The 23546-nt window shown below is 41.2% G+C and overlaps 2 protein-coding genes across 3 annotated transcripts in view; one reads left to right on the top strand and one right to left on the bottom strand.

Moving 5' to 3' along the window:
• LOC114043177 (T-complex protein 1 subunit zeta-like) overlaps positions 1-17059 on the bottom strand; it is a 37874-nt gene extending 20815 nt beyond the window's left edge. For both annotated transcript variants that reach the window (XM_027862184.1, XM_027862185.1), the window contains exons 1-3: positions 16906-17059; positions 13358-13421; positions 12596-12730 (exon numbers count right to left, since the gene is read on the bottom strand). In XM_027862184.1, the coding sequence (XP_027717985.1) occupies positions 12596-12730; positions 13358-13421; positions 16906-17042 (336 nt within the window). In that variant the 5' untranslated portion in view covers positions 17043-17059. The remainder of the gene's footprint in view (positions 1-12595; positions 12731-13357; positions 13422-16905) is intronic.
• A 229-nt stretch (positions 17060-17288) lies between these two features.
• Positions 17289-18666, top strand: LOC114043202 (zinc finger protein 830-like). Its single transcript, XM_027862236.1, has one exon. It carries the CDS (start codon positions 17316-17318, stop codon positions 18378-18380), a length of 1065 nt encoding a protein of 354 aa, XP_027718037.1. The 5' UTR covers positions 17289-17315; the 3' UTR covers positions 18381-18666.
• The last annotated feature ends 4880 nt before the right edge of the window (positions 18667-23546 follow it).

The raw sequence follows: 23546 nt of genomic DNA on the forward strand, positions 1-23546 counted from the left end.
CTGGGGTCTGCTGAAAAGAAAGTTTAGCAAAAGACCTAGTATGGTCTTCTTCTCTGTGTTTTAAGCACACCCTGGGGTTCCCTTGTCTCCAAATTGCCCTGAGGCTGTGTGAATTCTAAACTACACACAGGTGCAAATAATTATTTTTAAAATATGGTCAAATTTCTGAAGTTCTCTTGTTTTGGAGAAGGTTTTTTTTTTCCTTATTGTTGCCAGAGGATCACAGTGTGCTACCAAGATACAAATTTCAAACATAGACTGAGGGGAGCCGTACCGTCTTCCTTCACACTGAATGGAATACCTTTTAATGTAGAATACATTTTCCAATTTCTGCTATACTCATTCCTTAATTCAACAAATATTTAATGATCCACCTATATCTATATAGCATGATACTAGCATACTATGGAGTATATCAAAAGTATAACAGGAGTGGGCAGCAGCTAATAGGCCTAGCAAGCAAAGAGAGTATTGATTTTAGAGTATTTTAGCAAGTAGTTTCTATGTCTGCTGATTGTAGTCTTGTGTTTCTGTCTAGTGATTGACAGAGCAGTACTAATTCTTCACGCTAAAACATAGACAAATTAACTTGGGATTACAGACAAAAGGAAGTGGTGAGGTGGGTTTAAATAGTAGCAGGTCTAGTAGCCTTCAAGGCTGGAAAGTTTATAGCTGCAAATACAGGCAAAGAGAAAAAAATATCATTTTTTGTAGATAATATGATGGTTCATCTAGAGAGCCCTAAAAAGTCAATTAAAAAGTAATTTAAACAGTTAATAAATTCAGCAAAGTTACAGGATACAAAATAAATCCACATAATTCATTGGCATTTTTGTATATTGCCAACAAAACTCAGCTTAAAGCAAAAAAAAAAAAAAAATAGAAATTCCATTTCAAATAACTACAGAATGTACTAAAAGGGCGAAGTTAGGTGGTCCAGGTGATAGAGTGTTAGACCTAGAGCCAGGAAGACCAGAGCTCAAATCCAACCTCAGACATTTACTATTTATCTAATATGGCAAGTCACTTAGCCTATGTCTGCCTCAGTTTCCTCATCTGAAAAATGGGAATAATACAACTCCTCCCAGGGTTGCTGCGAGGATCAAATGAGATAATAATTGTAAAGCATTTTGCAAACCCTAAATAAAGTGCTATATAAATACTAGCTATTATTATGATTAATGACAAAATACTTAGGAGTCTAGCTACCAGACACATGGGAACTACAGGAAAACTACAAATCACTCTACACAGCAATGAAGACAGACCTAAATAATTAGAGGAATGTTAATTGCTCAAAGGTAGACCATTGCCAATATAATAAAAATGACAATTCCTCCTAAAGTAATTTACTTATTCAGTACCATATCATGTACTCCAAGGAGATCAAAGGCAAAAACAAAAGGTTTGGTATTTGCCAAGATATTCATAGTGGCACTTTTTTTTTGGTAACAACAAACTAGAAACAAGGTGTAAGTCTATCAGTTGGATAATGGCTAAGCAAATTATGGTACATGAATTAATGGAATTATTACTGTGCCTTAAGGAACAATGAATATGAAGAATTCTGAGAAATATAGGAAGACTGGCATGAACTGATGCAGATTAAAGCAGAACCCGAACAACAATATGCACAATGACTCAGCAACATAAATGAAAACAACAAAAAGCAGCTGAACTCAGATCAGATGAAATAAATAATATTGGTTCCAGTGGATCCATGACGAGGCAAACCTCCCTTTCACTTAGTAGGAGACTAAAGTGGCATGTATCGTCAGATCTGTGCCAGTTGGGTTTGTCTGTTTTTCTTAGTTGCAAGACAGTAATTTTTTGTAACTAATATCTTGTGTCAGGAGGCATATTATCAGATGAATCTGGTATAAAAAAAGTCATAAATAAAACTTTTTTTAAGTACCTTGGAGGTCTGACATTATCTTGAAGGGGCCTAGCACAGACACACTATTAGAACAATAACCGACCAGAAAAGTCTATTACATTGGTAAAAGGCCTATGTTTCGTCCTGCTGGCATGAGCACTGGGTGTTGTTTTCCTTCTCCTGTACCTATCAGGAGCCAAGATTATGCTAGCAGAGGGTAACGGACCATTGCAGAAGCTGGGAATGGAGTTATATATCTGGACCAGGAGGACCAGAAGAAGTATGGCTGAGCTATCACAAAGGATGTGTGGCAGTAGTCACATGAAGACAAGGAGGCATACCATCTGATGCCCAGATTTGAACCAGATAAACTATGTCATCTGCAGTGGCCCAACATAGGCCAGAATGTATATTGGTACATCAGGGGTTGTGAGAGATGCCAAAGGACCAGGAAGTCCTGCAGGAGGTGGCAAAGGAAGTTCCTACAGCCATTTTCCATACCTACCCAACCCTGCTCCCAAGTGGCAGTGGGTTTATCACAATTCTGAGGACACACTACCTACCCACATAATAGGCCCTGCCAGCTCAGTCTCCGAGCAATCATGATGGCTTCATAGCCAGCAGATAAGCATGAGGCATTGCAAAGGGCACTAGATTTAGGGTTATAGAAGCTGGGCTTGAATGGGGCAGCTAGGTGGCACAGTGGACAGAGCACAGGTCCTGGAGTCAGGAGGACCTGAGTTCAAATCCGGCCTCAGACACATAACACTTACTAGTTGTGTGACCCTGGGCAAGTCACTTGACCCCACTGCCTAACCAAAAAAAAAAAAAAAAAAAAAAGCTGGGCTTGAGTCTCTACTCTGCTACCAGTGTGACCTTAAAAAAAAAGTCATTTAATGTCAAATTCTGGAGGCAGTCTCAGAAGAAGCTAAGTATACAATGATTCTGTACAGAGCCCTATCACCAGGGCTATTCAGGTATAATGGGACAATGAGGACATTAAGCCTTTACACTTTCCATATGCAACAGACCCAAGCTCTCTCCACAGTGGAATCTGCTGAGAGTGTGCTCCACGTCACTTCGGGGAGCTTGCTTTTCTTCACAGTGCATCTGCCCATGCCTCTGTCTCACAAACACGCATGAGACCAGACAACTGCTGACTCCAGTCAGCTGAGAAAGGCCTCTACCACTGAGGTGCAAGCCGTGCAGAGGTTACAGGCGTGAGAACTCAGAACACACCAGGAGGACAAAGGACTGGAAAGTGCCCTTCCTTCAAACTAAGAAATCTCCCTGAACACCAACACATCTCCCACAGTACACATTCAGACCTTAGACATCCATTACTCAGGCTCATTCACGGATAAAGAAGATGAGCCTGATGACACAAGGTACCCCTTCTCAGGGGATGAAGTTTCACTCTTTCATGTTTCATACCAGAATTCAACATAACCCAGGGGAACTCCCATGAAAATACATAACAAGAATGATCTGCCCCTCAAGGAGGAATGAAGGAATACAAGGTGCAAGGCAGATTGTAGATTGCCACACCATTGCCAATAGTGTGGTACTACCTTGTATATTTGAGGGATAGGGATGAGAAGAATTTATGTGGAAGGTAATTAAGGACATTTGTGATCTCAGCCTGGTGATACTTCCACCCAAAGGGACCCAGAAAGACCAACTCAGGGAACTGGTTTGGTGAACAGAAGGAAAGAATACACCTAAGAGAAAAGACACTGTCAGCAGCCTCATAAGCAGGGTGTACTGAGTACTATGGAAGGCACTGGTATTCAAAGCTGATTAGCATAGGAAATAACTTTTAACAATTCCACTCTAAGGATCAGAGTGGCCTGAAGTGTATTTAACCAAGGAATCAGCTGGAGTGGCATGCTGGTGACAGTGAGACACCACTATTCTACCTCACAAGAACATGGTTTTGAAAAAGCCTGGATCATGAGACGAAGAGGATTAAGCCAGCTCTCTCTCAAGCGTGGAAAGTCATAGTATCTGGGATTTGTAGGCCCTCTTTTCTTCTTTTTCTTTTTTAAAAACGTATTTAGTATTTTATTTTTTCCCCAATTACGTGTCAAAACAATTTTAACAACATCTTTTTAAAAACTTTGTTCCAAATTCTCTCCCTTCTTCCCTCCCCACCCCTCTCATTGAGAAGGCAAGCAATCCAATATAGATTATACACATATAGTCATGCAAAACATATTTCCATATTAGTCATACTGTGAAAGAAAACACAGCCAAAAAAACTCAAGAAAAATAAAGAATTTAGACACCAATTCCTTGTCTGGGGATGGATAGCGTTTTTTATCATTAAGTCCTTCAGAGATGTCTTGGATCACTATATTGCTGAGAAGAGCTAAGTCATTCACAGCTGATCATCTTACAATATTGCTGTTACTTTGTGAGTACACTTTACTTCACACCAGCTCATATAAGTCTTTCCACGTTTTTCTGAGAACATCCTGCTCATCATTTCTTATAGCACAACAATATTCCATCACAATCACTCAGCACAATTTGTTCAGTCATTCTTCAATTGATGGGCATCCTCCCAATTTCCAACTCCCTACCACCAGAAAAGAGCTGCTATAAATATTTCTGTACATACAGGTCCTCTTCCCTTCTGTTTTTTATCTCTTTTTGGATACAGACCTAGTAGTGGCACTGCTAGGTCAAAGGGTAAGCATGGCTTTATAGCCCTTTGGGCATAGTTCCAAACTACTCTAAAGAATGGTTGAATCTGTCTCTGATAAGGGTCTCATTTCTAAAATATATAGAGAACTGAGTCAAATCTATAAGAACACAAGTCATTCCCCAATTGATAAATGGTTAAAGGATACGAACAGGCAGTTTTTAGACAAAGAAATTAAAGCTATCTATTGTCATATGAAAAAATGCTCGAAGTCACTATCGATTAGAGAAATGCAAATTAAGCAACTCTGAGGTACCACATCACACATATCAGATTGACCAACATGACAAAACAGGAAAATGATAAATGTTGGAGAAGATGTGGAAATATTGGAATGCTAATGCATTGTTGGTGGAGTTGTAAACTGATCCAACCATTTAAGAGTAATTTGGAACTATGCCCAAAGGGCTATATTTTGACCCAGCAATAGCACTTCTAGGGTTGTATCTCAAAAAGATCATACAAATGGGAAAAGGACCCACATGTACAAAAATATTTATAGCAGTTCTTTTTGTGGTGGTAAAAAATTGGAAATTGAGGAGATGCCCAACAGTTGGGGAATGGCTAAACAAGTTGTGGTGTATGAATATAATGGAATACGATGCGCTATAAGAAATAATGAGCAGGCAGACCTCAGAAAAACCTGGAAAGACTTACATGAACTGATGCTGAGTGAAGTAAGCAGAACCAGGAGAACATTGTACACAGTAACAGCCACATTGTGTGATGACCAATTTTGATAGACTCATCTCTTCTCAGCAATGAAAGGATCTAAGACAACTCCAAAAGACTCATGATGGAAAATGCTGTCCACATTCAGAAAAAGAACTATGGAGTCTGAATGCAGATCAAAGCATATTATTTGTTTTCTCTCTCTTTTTTTATTTGTTTCTTCTTTCTCATGGTTTCTCCCATTGGTTCTAGTTCTTTACAACATGACTAATGTGAAAATAGGTTTAATATGAATGTATTTGTTGAGCCTACATCAATTTACATGCCGTCTTGGGGTGATGGGAGGGGGGAGATGGGGAGAAAATTTGGAACTCAAAATCTTATGAAAGTGAATGTTGAAAATTAAAAATAAATGAATTTACTAAAAAAAATAAAATTACAAAAAAAAGTTTGAATCAATTCACAACTCCACCAACCATGCATTAATGTCTCATTTTTCCTACATCCCCTCCAACATTTATCATTCTCCTTTTCTGTCCTATTAGCCAATCTAATAAATCTACCTCAAAATTGTTTTAATTTGTATTCCTCCCATCAGTAGTGATTTAGAGCACCTTCTCATATGGTTTTAATTACTTCACCTGAAAATTGTTCATATCTCTTGATCATTTATCAATTGGGGAATGGCTCCTATTTTTATAAATTTGACTTAGTTCTCTATGTATTTGAGAAATGAGGCCTTTATCATAGAAAACTGCTTCAAAATTTTTTTTCAGTCATGATTGCTAAATGTATTTCCCTCCACCCTATTCCTTCCCACACCCCGTTTGTCCTATTCTCTCTCTCTCCTTTCACCCTGTCCCCTCTCAAAAGTGTTTTGTTTCTGACTACCGCTGCCCCTTCTAATCACCTGCCCCCTTCTCTTATCCCCTTCCCCTCCTATTTTTCTATAGGGTAAGATAGATGTCTATATTCAATTGAGTGTGTAAGCTATTTTCTCTTTCAGCAAATACTGATGAGAGTAAGGTTCACTCACTTTCCCACACACACATACTTCCCCATCTTTCCCTCCACTGTAAAAGCTTTTTCCTGCCTTTTAGGTGAAATAATTTGCCCCACTCTACCCTTTCCTTTCCCTTTCCCCCAATGCATTCCTCTTTCTCACTCCTTAATTTTATTTTTTTAGCTTTTTCATTTCATATTCAACTCATACCTGTGCCCTCTGTCTATATATACTCCTAGCTGTGCTAATAATGTGAAAGTTTTTGAGTTACAAGTATCATCTTCCCATGTAGGAATGTAAACAGTTAATTAAATCCCTTATGATTTCCCTTTCCTATTTACTTTTTTATGCTTCTCTTGAGTCTTATATTTGAAAGTAAAATTTTCTATTCAGCTCTGGTCTTTTCATCAAAAATGCTTGAAAGTCCTCTATTTTATTCAATATCCATTTTTTCCCTTGAAGGATTATATTTTGCTGGGTAGATGATTCTTAGTTGTAATCCTGACTTCTTTGCCCTCCAGAATATCATATTCCAAGCCGTCTGACTCTTTAATGTAGAAGCTGCTAAATCTTGTGTTACCTTGTGGCTCTACAATACTTGAATTGTTTCTTTCTGGTTGGCTGCAATATTCTCTATTTGACCTGGGAGATCCGAAATTTGGCTATAAGATTCCTGGGAGTTTTCATTTTGGGATCTCTTTCAGGAGATGATCATTGTATTCTTTCAATTTCTATTTCACCCTCTAGAACAGAGGTGGGGAACCTCAAGGCCACATGTGGCCTTCTAGGTTCTTGGGTGCAGCCTTTTGACTGAGTCCAAGTTTTAATAAACAAATCCTTTTATTAAGGGGATTTGTTCTGTGAAGTTTGGATTCAGTCAAAGGGCCTCACTTGAGGACTTAGAGGATGACACGTGACCTCAAGGCTGTAGGTTTCCCACCCATGCCTAGAATATCAGGGCAGTTTTCCTTGGCAATTTCTTGAAATATGATGTCTAGGTTTTTTTTTTTTTAATCATGACTTTCAGATAATCCCATAATTTTAAAATTCTCTCTCCTGGATCTATTTTCCAGGTCAGTTGTTTTTCCGATGGGATATTTCACATTGTCTTCTATTTTTTCATTCTTTTGGTTTTCTTTTATTGTTTCTTGATTTCTCTTAAAGTCATTAGCTTCCATTTGCTCAATTCGGATTTTTAAGCAATTATTTTCTCCAGTTAGCTTTTGTAACTACTTTTCCATTTGGCTAATTCTACTTTTTAAGGAGTCTTTTCTTTTTTTTTCTTTTTTATTAATTTATTTTGAGTTATCAACAATCACTTCCATAAGCTTTTGAATTTTAAATGTTTCTCCCCCTCCCTTTCCACCTCCCTCCCCAAAATGTCACACAATCTGATATAGGCTATCCATCTACATTCCTATTAAACATATTTTCACATTAGTCATGTTGTAAGGAAGAATAAGAACCAATAGGAGGAACCACAAGAAATAGAAAACAAAACAAAACAGAAGGAAAAAAAGAGCAAATAGTATGCTTTGATCTGCATTCAAACTCCATAGTTCTTTCTTTGGATGTGGATAGCATTTTCCATCATGAAACTTTTGGAGATGTCTTAGATCCTTGCATTGCTGAGAAGAGCTAAGTCTGTCAATGTTGTCATCGCACAACATGGCTGTTACTGTGTACAATGTTCTCCTGGTTCTGCTCACTTCAATCAGCATCAATCCATACAACTTTTTCCAGGTTTTTCTGAAGTCTGCCTGCCCATCATTTCTTATAAATGTATTCCATTACATCTATATACCACAACTTGTTCAGCCATTCCCCAACTGATGGGCATCCCTTCAATTTCCAATTCTTTGTAACCACAAAAAAGAGCTGCTATGAATATTTTTGTACATGTGGCTCCTTTTCCCATCTGTATGATCTCTTTGGGATACAGCCCTAGAAGTGCTATTGCTTGGTCAAAGGGTATGTACATTTTTATAGCCCTTTGAGCTTAGTTCCAAATTGCTCTCCAAAATGTTTGGATCAGTTCACAATTCCACCAACAATGCATTAGTGTTCCAATTTTCCCACATCTTCTCCAGTATGTATCATTTTCCTGTTTTGTCATGTTGGCCAATCTGATAGGTGTAATATGGTACCTCAGAGTTGTTTTGATTTGCATTTCTCTAATCAATAGTGATTTACAGCATTTTTTCATATGACTATAGATGGCTTTAATTTTTTCATCTGAGAACTGCCTGTTCATATCCTTTGACCATTTATTCATTGGGGAATGACTTATATCCTTATAAATTTGACTCAGTTCTCTATATATTTTAGAAAGGAGGCCCACATCAGAGACACTGGTTGTAAAAATTCTTTCCCAGTTTTGTGCTTCCCTTAAGGAGTCTTTTCTTCAGTGAATTTTTGTGCCTTTTTTTTCCATTTAGCCAATTCTGCTTTTCAAGGCATTCTTTTCCTCATTGGCTTTTTGTACCTCTTTTATCATTTGGCCTATTCTGTTTTTTAAGGTGTTATATTCTTCAGTTCTTTTTGTGTCTCCTTTACCAAGCTGTTGACCCTTTTTTCATTATTTTCTTGCATCACTCTCATTTCTTTTCCAATTTTTCTTCTACATCTTACTTGATTTCCAAAATCCTTTTTGACCTCTTCCATGGCCTGAGACCAATACATATTTTTCTTGGAAGCTCTGGATGCTGGAGCTTTGATTTAGTTATAGTTCTCTTCTTCTGAGTGTGTGTTTTGATCTTCCTTTTCACCATAGTAACTTTCTATGGTCATAATTTTTCTGTTGTTTGCCCATTTTTTCAGTCTATTTCTTGATTTTTAACTCTTTATTAAAGGGGGGCTTTGCTTCCAGGATGGAGGACATACTGTCTTAATCTTCAGGGGTTTTGTGCAATTGTTTTCAGAGATACTTCTAGGGACTTGTAGGTTTTCAGTTCTTCCAAGGTGGTAAGATCTAAGGAGAGGTGCATTTACTACTCTTCTGATCTGTGCTCTGGTCTGTGAGTTAACACAAGCATTCTTACCTGCCCTGGAACTGTGAACTGCCCTACTCCACTGCAGCTGAAAGCTCTGCTGTGCTAGTGCTCCTCCTTGCCCACACCCACAACTATGACCCAGACCTGGGTATGGGCAAAGCAACAGAGTCCTGTCCCCAGTGCCAGCAAAGATACCCTTGTAATCTCCTTCTGATCGGTTGTTCAATCCCTTTACCATCTGTGGGCTGACAGCTCCAGAAGCAGCTACTGCCACTGCTGATTCAGTGACTCCCAAGGCCTGCTCCTGGTTTGCTGGGGCCTGATCTGTGCTGGCTCGGCCTGTGCTGGACTGTGTTCCACTCTCACCCAGATGCAACAGACCTTTCCTGCAAACCTTCTAAGTTGTCTTTGGCTGGAAAATTATTTCACCCTGTCCTCTTGCGGGTTCTGCCGCTTCAGGAATTCTTTTATTGTGTTATTTAAAGATGGTTGGAGAGGTTCTGGGGAGAGCGTGGCCCTCTTTTCTTCTTATGAATGTGTCTATATCTCCCCAAAAGTCTCAATTGCTGATTAAGTTCTCAGGGGGAATGGTTCTATCAGTGCTCTCTGTGGAAGATGACAAGCAACGGTTACCACTGTTTTTGTCTGTCTAGAGCTAAAGGAAGTAGTTAATTTGGGGAACCAGGGCACAGATATTCATGGAACTCACTTATGATGTAATGTGTTCCTCTTGCTCAGCTTTATTGCATCTGTGAATCTCCCCCCAAAGTGAGGCAGTCCCATTTCTAAGGCAACACTTGTATCAGGAGGCCTCAGACCCCTAGAACCTGGAACATATTTATTTCCAGAACCCGAAGGAGAGTCTGGTGATATTTAACAAATCTGCTAACTATCACTCAGTTGTAGTGACTTATGTGAGGGCATATCATGTCACCAAAAGAAACTCTGAAACTATGAAACTGGGAATGATGAAGTCCTCTAGGTAGGGAAATGAAGAACCAAAGGAAATTAGTTAATTTTCATTTCTTCTTCCATTTGCAGGCTGGGACTTTGGAAGAGAAAGTAAGATAAAAGAAGTGTATATTTGCCATGTAGGTTGTGTTAAAGAATGGTATTTGATTTTCCAAATCTACGAGAAACAACGAATGCTTGACTGAAGATAGAACACATTCCATGATGACTGAGAAGAATGTATTTGACTGAAAGCTTGTCAATATATCAAGAAGACTTTAAACTAAAAACTGAGGAGGAAGAATTCCCAGATAAAACTGTAAATCTGTATATTATAGAGATCATGGATGGCATAGAAAGAAAGAAAAAAAAATGGTGGTCAAGACATCTAATTCACAAGAGAAAATAACATTACAAAACATAAGACACCAAGGCACATAACTAAGGAAGAAGAAGAAAAAAAGTAACATGGATCTATAAGAATTTTAGAAAGGATGAAGCTTAGAATAAAATGAAATAAAATTTGCAAAAAATGCTAAAGACACCACAAAGGACTTTTTTTAATTAAATTTTTTTTCCAATTAACAAGTATTTATTTTCTTTCCCTTTTATTTCTTTCCCACCCCACCCCACCCCACCTCAAAAAAAAGAAAACAAAAACAAAACACTGGTAACAAATATAAATTGTGAAGCAAAAGAAGTTCCCATACTGGTCATGTCCAAAAATGTGTATGTCACTGTGAGTATTTAAGCTATTACATCTTTGTCAGGAAGTGGGCAGCATTCTTCATCAACAGCACAAAGAACTTTTTAGGCTACATTTAGAATAAGAAGAATAAGGAAAGGCTAGGTCTTGTGCTTGAGGAGGATGGTGCCATATTAGCAAACAGAAAGAGACTGTAACTACTCAAACTCCTCCTTTGCTCCTATTCTATCCTCTCTATCAAAGAAAACTATCTTTAGCCTGTAAAGGGTAAAATAAAATAGTTAAGAGGGAATTGAAGCCCAAGGAACTAGTACAAGAACAGCAAGTTGCTCTAAATGAGTTACAGTGTCCTGACCCAAAATTTTTATCCTTTATTAAAAAGAACTTGTGGAGGTTATTACTAAATAATTATCAGTGAATTTTGAAGAACTGAGAGTAACAGAGAAGTGTAGGAAGACTGGAGGCCACACAAATAACCAAATGTAGTCTCCAATTTCAAAATCCATATTCCAGAGACTATAAAAATCTCTCTGTAACTAGACCAACTAAATTACAGAACAAATTACTATTGAATGATGTGTGAGCACTTAGAAAGACCAGTACTAATCACTAAAAATCAGCATGGCTCCACTAAAAAAAAATCATATCAAACTAACCTCATTCCCTTCTTTGACAGGCTAAAGAGAACGGGGCATCAGGGAGATAAATACAGTATATCCACAGTTCACCAAGGCATCTGACAAAGTTTCTCGTGACATTCTTTTGAACAAGAAGGAGAGCTGTGAGGTTGGATGACAGCTCCTGATTTAAAGGATGCTACAATCTATCTGGGAAAACTAGACAGACCTGCATTTAAAATTAAATAGCAATACAAGACCACCATATGAAAGATGTCACAAAGCAGTATAGGAGAGATAGCAGTATAGACAATAAATGCTATAGAAGTTACAAGGAAGAAAAGGTTATTGCAAGTATGATGTAGAGTTAGAAAATGTGACTTGAGAGGACAGCTAGGTGGCACAGTGGATAGAGCACCGACCCTGAAGTCAGGAGTTCCTGAGTTCAAATCCAGTCTCAGACCAAACCCTTGACACTTACTAGCTGTGTGACCTGGGCAAGTCACTTAACCTCAATTGCCTAAAAACAAAACAAAACAAAAAAGAAAGAAAGAAAGAAAGAAAGAAAGAAAGAAAGAAAGAAAGAAAGAAAGAAAGAAAGAAAGAAAGAAAGAAAGAAAGAAAATGTGACTTGAGCTAGGTCCTGAGGGATCAGTAAGCTGTGAATGTTGAAAAGAAAAGCTAAGGACATTGTAGGGAGAAGGAAGAGCCTGAAAAAAAGGCATAGAAATGGTACTAAATATGGTATATTTAAGTGCAATGGGGCTAATATGGGTAGAAAAGAAGGTTAGAAGTAGGAGCCATATTGCAAATCAGTTACAAAAATCTCTCAATAAACAGTCACTCAACTTTTTGCACTATTATTTTCTTTTATTTACATTCTGTTGAGTCAATAAATATACATGGAGACACAATTTAATTAATGAACTACTCTTTTGTCAAAATGGGTAAATCAAATCTCAGAAAACACATAATTCCACTAACACAAGGTTATTCTTTAAACTTAATTCACTTGACTCGACACACATTATTTTCCTTTCAGAATAAAATATATCATGAAATGTAAATACCTCTGAGATGTAGAGATCTGCCTGTTTCAGGAGCTCTCCAATAATCAGAACATTTGAAGTGGTGCCATCACCAGTGATGTCATCTTGGGCTGTTGCTACTTTTGCTATCAAAGAAGCTGTTGGGTGCTGAATTTGCTACAAAGGAGACAACAGATTTCTTTAAAATGAAATAAGTGATGAGTAAAAGGAAAAGCAAAGCAATAAGCAGGCTAATTAGAGTATCAATACTCTACATTCAGTCAACAAATACAAAGATGAAATTGAGCTTCATTTCATAAATTTCAAAACTCTTCCTATTTAGTCTCTATTAGGTGAGTAGAACTATTCTGAAACAAGCTAAACAAAGAAGTTAATTGGCTAGTACACCCATCTCAAAGTTCAAGACTGCAGAAAAATGTACAATAAAACAATTGCTGTGGCATGTATTATGTTGACATGACACTTCCAACATAAGATTAAATCCTTCCATCTCAAAGATGAATACATTTACTAAAATTGCAAAGGGTGACTGATTGTTCCCTGATAACATAGAATAAGATAGTGTGTTTTTAAAATGACTTTAACTTAAAGGTATTCCTCAGCCATTTTTCAGGATACATATAAAATTTTAAAAGCTGCTGACAAGTGGAAGTTAACCTAATTTATCTTAACACTACAGTTTTAAGTGCCTATTTTGGATTAAAAAAAATCTAGATTAGCATTCTTCTTTTTCTTAATGTCTGCTTATAAATATTATGGGGAAAGCAAGCATGGATAGCTCACCATTTCATGGAGCAGAACATTGCCATCTTTGGTAAGTTTAATGTCTCCTGCACCAGAAACAAGCCTGTTCAAAGAACAATTTGTTATTAATAAATGCATATGGTAAAAGAATGCTTGCCACTACTCCTCTATCATTTGCCACCTATCAACCCAACTTAAATTCAAAGAGCTGGATTCTCTACAATACTCAAAAACTGATATGGAAACCTCCAAGTGTTCCCCATAGTCCTAGTATTCTGGCCACCATCACTGCAGTCTAGAAAATAATTTTCCTCTTAGGTGAGCTGCTAGAGCCAACTCATTCAAAAATGGAGGTTCTACAGGTTTAAAGAGAAGGGTAATTAGAGGTCTACAGTGATTAAATGAAACAAATTCATCTAGGAACCTATCAAGCCTCCCTTTATCTCATCACTCTTAACATTTCTTTCCTTCTTCGGTGTTCTTCTCTCTTTCTGCCTCCACCCTTGTCTTCCAAAAAGTTTAATATATTAGAAAGAACACTGGATTTGGAGTCAGAGGTCAAAAGCCCTCTCCTCTGTTACCTTACTAACTTTGTGACCTTGGACAAGTCAAGTAACCTCTCTAGGGCTTAGTTTACTTATCTGTAAAATGAAAGGATTAGACCGGATGAACTCTTTCAGCATAAATATATGACCCTTCTCTTCTTCCTTTCCTCCCAGACCCTAATTCATCCGTCCATTCAGATGCTTCCTCCTTGAACAAGAAGAGCTACCAAAAAGCAAATCTTATGCTCATCTAAAGGTTTATCATTTTACTTCATTCAACATTAAATAGTTTATGATAATTTATATAATAACAACAATACTGCAGAGACAAACAACTTGGACTTGGGAATTCTGATCAACACAATAACCAACCACAATCCTGAGGATTCATGATGAAACATGCTACCCACCTCCAGACAGAAAAGTGATATGATCGACAATTTTTTTTTTAACATGGCCTATTCATGCATTTATTTTGATGACTATACAGGTTTGTGACAGGTTTTATTTTTCTTTCATTCTCAACAGTGGGGTGAGGGTGGGTAAAATGCAAATATGAAAATAAAATTGAATTTAAAATGGTAGTGCACTTCACTCGCTAGTCCTCAGAATCCTTTATGCTGCTGAAGGTCTGGAAATTTCACCTCCACACTCCCACTAAAAGTGTAGGATTATGCCCAGCCTCCAGTCATTCTATCCCTCCAACACTTTAGAAGAAAGGCTTAATCCAGGAAATGCCTGACATCCTGATGTACTGATTTCTGCCAGGAACCCAGGCTAGGTTTGTTGTTCCTGCACCAGTCTCATTAAAAGTATACCATTAACCATTATGCAAAACAGAAATGGGTTTATAAGCATAGATTTAGAACTAGAAGGGAGCTTAGAAGCCATAGAGTAGCTATCACACTCTCATTTTCCAGATGAAAAAACTGCTGAGAGATTGTGTGAGGCAGTGTTTGAACCCAGCTCTTTCTGACTCCAAATCCCGTCCTCGATCCACCACCTGCTGCTGCTTCTCTAATTCAGCCCCCTCATTTTATACATAAAGAAACTGAGGCCCTAAGGGACTTACCTAGGGCCATGCAACTGGTGAAAGGCAGTTTGGTATAAGAAATGGAGCACTGGACCCAGAGGCCACCCAGGCACTCACTAGCTGTGTAACTGATCTAAGCAAAACCTTTCTGTGCCTGCCTTTCCGCATTTAGGAACCTCTCAAGTTCCTTCCAATTATAAATATATGATCCTATACACATCTTAGTGTATTAGAAAGAACTTAGTGGATACAAAGGGGTGAGCCATACCAGGCCCTGACTTCAAATCACATGTCCTTTCCACTACTCCACAATCCTTCTGGATAGACTTTTACTTTTAAAGATTTATGTTCCCATGACATGTGACTGATTTAAACAACTCTCTGACTTTAAACTGCAGAGAACCACCAATCCACAGGGGGAGAGGGAGTTTCCTTATTCAGGGAGTTATTTATATCAATGAAATTACAAGTCCAGTCCCTATCTCTTTATGATCTCTACTCTTAAACACTTATGACTAGAAGGGTAGAATGGTGGAACAGTGGATAGAACAAGCAACTTAGAATCTAGAAAATCTAAGTTCAAATCTAGCCTCAGACACTTAATAGCTGTAGTAACCCTGGGCAAGTTATTTAACATCTGTCGGCCTCAGTTTCCTCATCTGTAAAATGGAAATAATAACAGCACCTTCCTTCCATAGTTGTGAACATAAAGTAAGATGAAAGCACTTTGTAAACCTTAATGCACTATATTATTATATACTTATTCTACAGCTATTATTTTTAAATCCAGTTTAAATCCAATAAGCTGTCACCTGGTGTGACCTTAGGCAAGTCTCTTAACCTGAGCCCATTTTCTCATCAGTAAAACAAGGCGTCAGAACTAAATGACCTGAAAGGTCCCTTCCAGCTCTTGTTCTATGGTCTCATGATCCAAAGTTGCTTTTCATTTTTCTGTGACCCTAAACTTACTCTTCTCAGCCCTGGTCACGGGAAGGCAGCTCCCTTGCTTCAAGGGCTAGGTCTGCTAGCCACTTGGGGAACAGCACCTGCAGAGCCCTGAGTAGCGCAGGCAGTTTAAAACAGGAGCCACCACACAGAAAATGAGAGTCAGGGAGGGTTTTGCTCCTTTCAGCAGGACAGAGTCAAGCCACGGGGTGCCCTGGATTGAACGCTGAGCTGGAAGTCTGGAACACCTGGGTTCAAATGCTTCCTCAAATACAAGCTGTGTGACCCTGGGCAAGTTATTTAATGTCCGCCTCAGGAATGTCATTTTCCAGTATGTCCAACTCTTCACGACCCCATTTGGGGTTTTCTTGGCAAAGATCCTGGAGTGTTTTGCCATTTCCTTCTCCAGCTCATTTGACAGATGAGACAACTAAGGCAAACAGGATTAAGCGACTTGCCCAGGGTCACACAGTTAGTGAGGCCCAATTAGAACTCAGTGAGTCTGGTTCTAAACCCAGTGCTCTATCCACTTCACCACCTAGCCACCCCTTGCCTCTGTGTACTCAGCTATAAAGTAGGTATAATAAGAACACCTATTGTTGTGAGGATCAAATAAGATACTTGTAATGAGCTCAGCACATAGTAGGTGCTTAAAAAGTACTTATTCTTTTCCTTCCTTCCATCCAGGTCTATAGCTGGTGGGGGCCTTGCAGGCTATCTAATGAACCTCCTTATTTGTCAGATGAAGAACCTAAGGCTCAAAGAGGTTGTGACCCCACGGTCACACAGCGAAACTGGCAAAGGTGATATTTGAACTCAAGTTCTCGGACGCCAGAACCTGTGCTCTCTCCCACTACCATCCCCGGAGGGAGGCAGTGGGGAATGGGCTACTTTAAGCGTCTCCTCGCCCTAAACAGAGTTGGGACCACGCCCCCCTCCCCTCCTTCCCCCTCCCCCCGCTCCCTAGGGATCAGAACACGCCACAGGCCACGCCCCCTCCGCGAGCCACGCCCCGGCGTTCTAAACGGCCACCGTACTGCGCGCCACCGCCTCCCTCCCCTCACATTTTCATGGTGCCCTTGGGCCCCAGGTTGGTCCTCAATACGTCTTGTAGCCCCCGGGCCGCGCAGATATTAACTGACAGCGCTGCTTGGGCTCGCGCCACCTCCGCCCGGGGGTTGAGAGCCTTCACAGCCGCCATCCCAGCGCTCCTCTAAAAAAAAAAGGCCAAAAAAGAAGAAGAAGAAAAAAAACAGATGAGCTTGATCGAACAGGGCCGCAACCAACGCCCGCAACCAACGTCTGCACTCGACCCCGGCGGCTGCGAGAAACAGCCCGCCCCTTTTCTCATTGGTCAGACCCCCGTCCAATCCGCGATCCGGCATGCCGCGGCCGGAAGTGACGCGGACGGATGTTGTGGAAGAGGAGCTGGGAGCCGGAAGCGAAGCTGCTCCCGCTGAGTCCGGCCGCCGAGATGGCGTCGCCCGCGTCGGCCGGGAAGCGGACGGTGAAGCAGGACGAGCTGCGGCGGCTCATGAAGTCCGAGAAGCAGCGGCTCAGCGCCAGCCGGAAGCGAGTGGAGTCCCCCTTCGCCAAGTACAACCGCTTGGGGCAGCTGAGCTGCGCGCTGTGCGGCGTCCCCGTGAAGAGCGAGCTGCTGTGGCCCACGCACGTCCTGGGCAAGCAGCACAAGGAGAAGGTGGCGCTGCTGAAGGGGCCCAAGGAGCCTGGGCCGGGCCCCGCGCAGCCGCCGCTGCCGCCGCCGCCGCCGGCCAAGAGAACCGGCCCCGAGCCGGACGGCCCGGCCGACGCGAAGAGAGCGCGAGCCGCTCCCGCAGCCCCCGGGCTGCCCGTGGACTTCTTTGACTCAGGCGCGAAGGAGGCCCCCCGAAAAGCGTCGGGGCTGAGTTTGCTCCCGGACTACGGAGACGACGACGACGAGGAAGAGGAGGAAGAAGAGGAAAAAGAAGCAAAGAGCGAGAACCCGGCCCCCGCGCACCCTTCTTCCTCGCAGGAGCCTGCGCCCAGCGCGCTGCCCCCCGACTTCTTCGACCAGGACGCCCCGACGGCCCCCGTCGTCTCCCATTCGGGGTCCATCCAGAAGGCCGAGGTGCAAGAGAAGGTGGTGGAGAGGCGGGAGAACACGGCCGAGGCTCTGCCCGAGGGCTTCTTCGACGACCCCGAGATCGACGCCAGAGTGCGGAAAGTGGATGCGCCCAAGGACCAGATGGACAAGGAGTGGGACGAGTTCCAGAAGGCCATGAGGCAGGTCAACACGATTTCCGAGGCCATCGTGGCCGAGGAGGACGAGGAGGGGCGGCTGGACCGGCAGATCGGCGAGATCGACGAGCAGATCGAGTGCTACCGTCGGGTGGAGGTCCTCCGGGACCGCCAGGACGTCCTGAAAGGTAAACTGAAGGAAGTGCTGACTTTGAGGGAATTGCAGAAAAAGGAGGAGGAGAACCTCGACAGCGACGATGAGGGAGAGCTGCAAGATCTGCTGTCTCAGGACTGGAGGGTGAAGGGAGCTCTGTTGTGAGAGGCGGGAGGCGTGGCGAAAGACTGCAAATGCCACTTCTTTTAGTGGTGGGTGAACGAGGATAAAATGAGAAACTACGAGAGAATTCTGGGGGGAAATGGTACAAGTATTTTTATTTTTATTTTTTTTTTGCATTCATGTATTTTGAGAACTTTCCTGAATACCAAAACGCGGTGTGTTTTCCTCTCTCAATATTCTAGGTCTAAAATGCAAAACCATTTTATGTGAGCATTGTAAACTGTAAATGTTGTACAAAGTTAAATATATTTACTATTGATGTTTCCTATTCCTAGTCTCCAGTTCCTGCTGCAGACCTGTCAGCTAAGGGATAAATGTCAGTACTTGGACAAACCTTATTAAGAGATTGTTTATGGGTTGTACCTTTCCCCCACGTATGAGAGTTACCAAAGACAGTGACACTATAGGCAGTGCCATATTAAGTCAGATACATTAGCCATGTAGTTCAACATTCATCTGACAGTGGTATGGAAGGACACTGGAGGAAATGGTTATGGATGTGAGCCTGCTCATTCTCAGCTCCCTTTAATAACCTGTTAAGAAACTATCCACTCAGTAATTTACCTAAACACTTTTCGAACCTATTACATTTATAGCCTATAAGACTTTTTGAGGTAATAGGTTCCATAAATTTACTGTCTGCTCTGTAAAGTATTAACTGCGTTCTATTTGTTCCCAACTCCAGATTTGTGTTTTTATGATAAGAGTGTACGTCCACTGCTAACAGATCATGTTCTTTTGAGTAGTAATAATAGGCTTTGTTCTGGACCAGCCATATTATTATTAGCACTTATGTGACCACTAATAAGCATTTACTAGGTGACCATTCAGAGTTAGGGAAGTAGTCAGTGTATATGCAACAGCACCAAATACTTAAGAGTCCAAAGAATTAGACTTACTGGAGCCCACTTCTGTAGGAGTCAGGAGACAGATCTGTGTCTGGCATTTTTTGAGTAAACGGCATTTATGTCAAGTGTACAAGAAGCAAAGAGGAAGGGGCCTGGCAAGGGGTTTCAAAAAAAAATGACATTAGGCTGTTGTTCTTTGCACCAAATACATTATTCCTGAATTCAGTTGGGATTTTGCAAGGGTTAAATGAATGTGCTTGAATTGTGGAGGGGCTTCTGTCACCCCTCAGTGAGGACTTGTCCTCCCATCCCATATGTGAAAACTCTCCATTCAATCTCTGTAACCAAGCAGATATGAGAAGCTCTGGCCTTATAAATAGGATTGTGCATTCAATAAGCTATGTACTAAGCTGCAGAATCGCCTGTAGCTGAGGAGACCTAAAGAAAATCACCCTTTATGACTTTTCTGTTAGTCTGACACTAACCCCTTCATTCCAGATTTCCCCCTCTCCCTCTATCTAAGGTGATTTCCAAACAGCCCAGTGGATCAGTTCAAGCACTTCTAAAGATGGGAGGAAGGGGGCCTAAGAAGGAAAAAAATTGGGTTGGAAGCAGATGGAGAAGCTACCCAAACATGGTCCCCCTACCATGTAACCACATAAGACTTAAATCTTAGGCAGCCTAGGGGGCACTAAAACCAGAAACCTCCCCTACCTCCCCACCTTCAAAAAGCTTGATTAAAGAGCAAAAGGAAAATGAGAGAAAGATGGCCTGTACTGTTGCCCAGGCAATGGCAACGGAACGGAATGGAAGGCATGGATGCAACTGACATTTCTGAGATGGAAAAATCAGCAAGCATTTATTAAGCACCACTATGTTCCAGGCACTGCTTGCTACTAGAGATACAAAGAATGAAACAGTTCTTTAGCTTAAATTCGAACAGGGCTACAAGTATGTGATGCACACACATGCGTGTGTGTGTGTGTGAATATGTACATATATATACACACACTCATGTAGCAGAAGACATATACACATATATGGTTCAAAGTAATGGAGGGCACTAGCATTTGGGAGTGAGAAATGGTTTAGAAAAGACTTCATATAGAAGATGGTACTTGAGCTGTGTCTTGAAGGATTTTATAAAGCAGCTGCGAAGAGGAAGTTTTCAGTAGTGTAGGCACCTGGGACAGACATTGCAAAGTCAGTAGGGTGAAGCATTCTCTGAGTAGCAGAGAGAAAGCCAATTTGGTTTGATAGAAGGATAACATGCAATGAGGTAGGAAATTGGGGCAAGGTTGTGAAGGCTCTTAAAAGCCAAACAGTTTATGCTTTGTTCTTTTATTTTTTTCAGCCAAAGACAAGGTTTATTAGAACATCAGTCATGTTGGGCAGACTCTTACGGAGTCTGAACATGGGTAAGCAGTGGCTAGATTTTAAGAATCTAAGCCTATGTTTTATTCTAATAGCAATAAAACTCTTAAGTCCATCCATAAGACTAAGTTCTAAGCACTTAGGCAGAAACATGGTCCCTGCCCTCAAGGAGCACATTCTAATGGGGAGACAACATGCTGTATATCCTAGATCTGTACAGTATAGGGGAAGGGACAGAAGGTGGGATTCGAGCTGAGTCTTTGGTGAAGTCAGGGAGTGGAGAAGAGGGGGACCATTCCAGGCATGGGAGATATCCAGTGAAAAGACAGGACGTGAAGCATCAAGTTTTCCAGGTCCATATTTTAGTTACGTGGAGAGGTGAAGACAACTCCAAAGGCAGGAGGGGGCCAGGTGGTAAAGGGTCTTAAACACCAGACAGGATGTATTTGATCCTAGAGTTCCTAGGGGTTCCCTGTAGTTTAAGTAGGGAGGCTGACGCAGACAGAACTGTGTTTTCAGAAAATCATTGGCAGGGGACTGATGGATGGATTGGAGAGGGGAGAGAAATTGGTGATGGGAAACTGAAACTGGGAAGTCAGGTTAGGGGTGAGTAGATAGATCAAGGAATCATTTACATAGAGATACAAACAGGTACTTCCACTTTCTCTCCTCTCATTCTTAACCCCTTACAATTTGGCATCTGACTTTGTCATTCCAGCAAAACTCTCTCCAAAGTAACCAGTGATCTCTTAATTACTGAATCCAATGGCCTTTCCTCAGTCCTCATTCTCTATGACCTCTTTGCAGTCTTTGACCCTGTTGATCACTCCTCAATACTTTTTTCTATAGATTTTCAGGATGCCACCTTACTACTTTCCCTCCTACCTATCTGACTGTTCCTCTATCTCCTTTACTGAAACCTCCTCCAGATCACACCCTATAACCTTAGGTGTCCCTTGGGCTTCTGTCCTGGGCCTTCTGTACTACTTGGTGATGTTTTCAACTCCCAAAGATTTAATTACCATCTCTGCTAAGGATTCTCAAATCTACCTTTCCTGCCCCAGTCTCACTGCTGACCCATCTCAACTGCCTTTTAGACATCTTGAACTGGATGACCAGTAGACATTTGAAACTCAATATGTATAAAACAAAACTTACTGTCTTTCCCCCTAAACTCTTCCCCTGGCCTTCTCCCCCACCTATTACTGTTGAGAGAAACACCATCTTCCCAGTCCCTCAGGCTCACAACCTAGGAGTCGTCCTGGATTCCTCACCATCACACACACATCCAATCTGTTCCCCAGGCCTGTCGATTTAACCTTTGCAACATCTCTCAAACTGCCATCACCCTGGTGCAATCCCTCATCACTTCACACCTGGACTATTGCAATAACCTGCTGGTAGGTCCACTGGCCTCAAGTCTTTCCCTGTTCCAATCTTTCCTCCAGTCATTAAAGTAATTTTCCTTAAGTGCAAATCCAAACACATCATCTATTTAATAAACTACAGAGGCTCTCTTTCACCTCCAGGAGCAAATGCAAAATTATCTGTTTGGCCTTCAAAGCCCTTCACAACCTAGCCCTCTCCTATCTTTCCGGTCTTCTTACACTTCACGCCCCATCTCAGCTCCAGGCATTTTCTCTGGGTACCTCCCATTCTTGAAATGCTTTCCACTGGCTTCCCAGTCCCAACTAAAATCCTATCTACATACAGGAAGCTTTTCCCAACCTTTCCCTTTTAATTATTTCCAACTTAACCTGTATATAACTTGTTTATGCATCTTTACTTGCCTTTCCAGTTAGATTGTAAGCTCTTTGCCACTTTTTGTATCCCCAGCCCTTAGGACCGGGCCTGAAACATTATAGGTACTTAATAGATGTTTATTATTTAACTAACAAGATAATAATTGAACCCATGGGAACCCCCATAAAATATAGAGAGAAGAGAATTCATGACAGCCCTCTGGGGCACACCCACAATTAGTGGGCATGACAAATGAAGAACTAAGAAGGAACAGGCAGATATTCTTGGAGATGCAAGAGACTAATGACAGAAACTTAAGAGAGAGTATTCAGGAGAAGAGAGGTCAAGAAAGATGAGTACAGAGAAAGTCATTGGACTTTGCAATTAAGAGATCATTGGAGGGGCAGCTAGGTGGCGCAGTGGATAGAGCACCGGCCCTGGATTCAGGAGGACCTGAGTTCAAATGCAGCCTCAGACACTTAACACTAGCTGTGTGACCCTGGGCAAGTCACTTAACCCCATTGCCTAGCCAAAAAAAAAAAAAAAGATCATTGGTAAAATTGGAAAGTGCAGTTTCAGTTTAATGATGAGGTCAGAAGCCAGATTTTAAAGGGTTTAGAAAGTGAAAGGAGAGGAAGTGGAGACACTGTAAATGTCTGAAGTTTAGCTAGGAAAGGGTAGAAAGACAGGATAACAGCAAGGATGGTCAGATCAGGTGAGGGGTTCTGTTTTTAAGGATTGGGAGACAGACGTGTTTGTAGGTAGTAGAGGAAGCCAGGGGACAGAGAGACAGTGGGAATTGCAATGACGGTCTGTGGGAAAAAGGAAGGGAATGGGATCAAAGATGTATATAAAGAGATTTGCTTTGGCAAGAAATGCCCCCTCTTTATCTGAGACGAGTAAAGGAAGAGCTAGTGGGTGAAGATGTCTAAGGGATAGGAGATGAAGAAGGGAATTTTTCAGTGAAATAATGTCCTCAGCCAAGACTGGAAAAAGGTGGTATGGGAGGCTTGAGGAGCAGTGAAAAGGTATGTAAATAGCTGCTAAGAAAAATGAGAAAACATTAATAGGGAGGAATAGAACGGTTGCATTCTTGCAAAGAGCGCGGTTGAATGTAGGGAACATGTTGACAGAGCACTATGAAATACCTATAATGCTTCAGGCCCGGTCCTAAGGGGCCAGT

Source organism: Vombatus ursinus, unplaced genomic scaffold, assembly GCF_900497805.2.
Source record: "Vombatus ursinus unplaced genomic scaffold, bare-nosed wombat genome assembly UNPS02014768.1, whole genome shotgun sequence".
NCBI lineage: Eukaryota > Metazoa > Chordata > Mammalia > Diprotodontia > Vombatidae > Vombatus > Vombatus ursinus.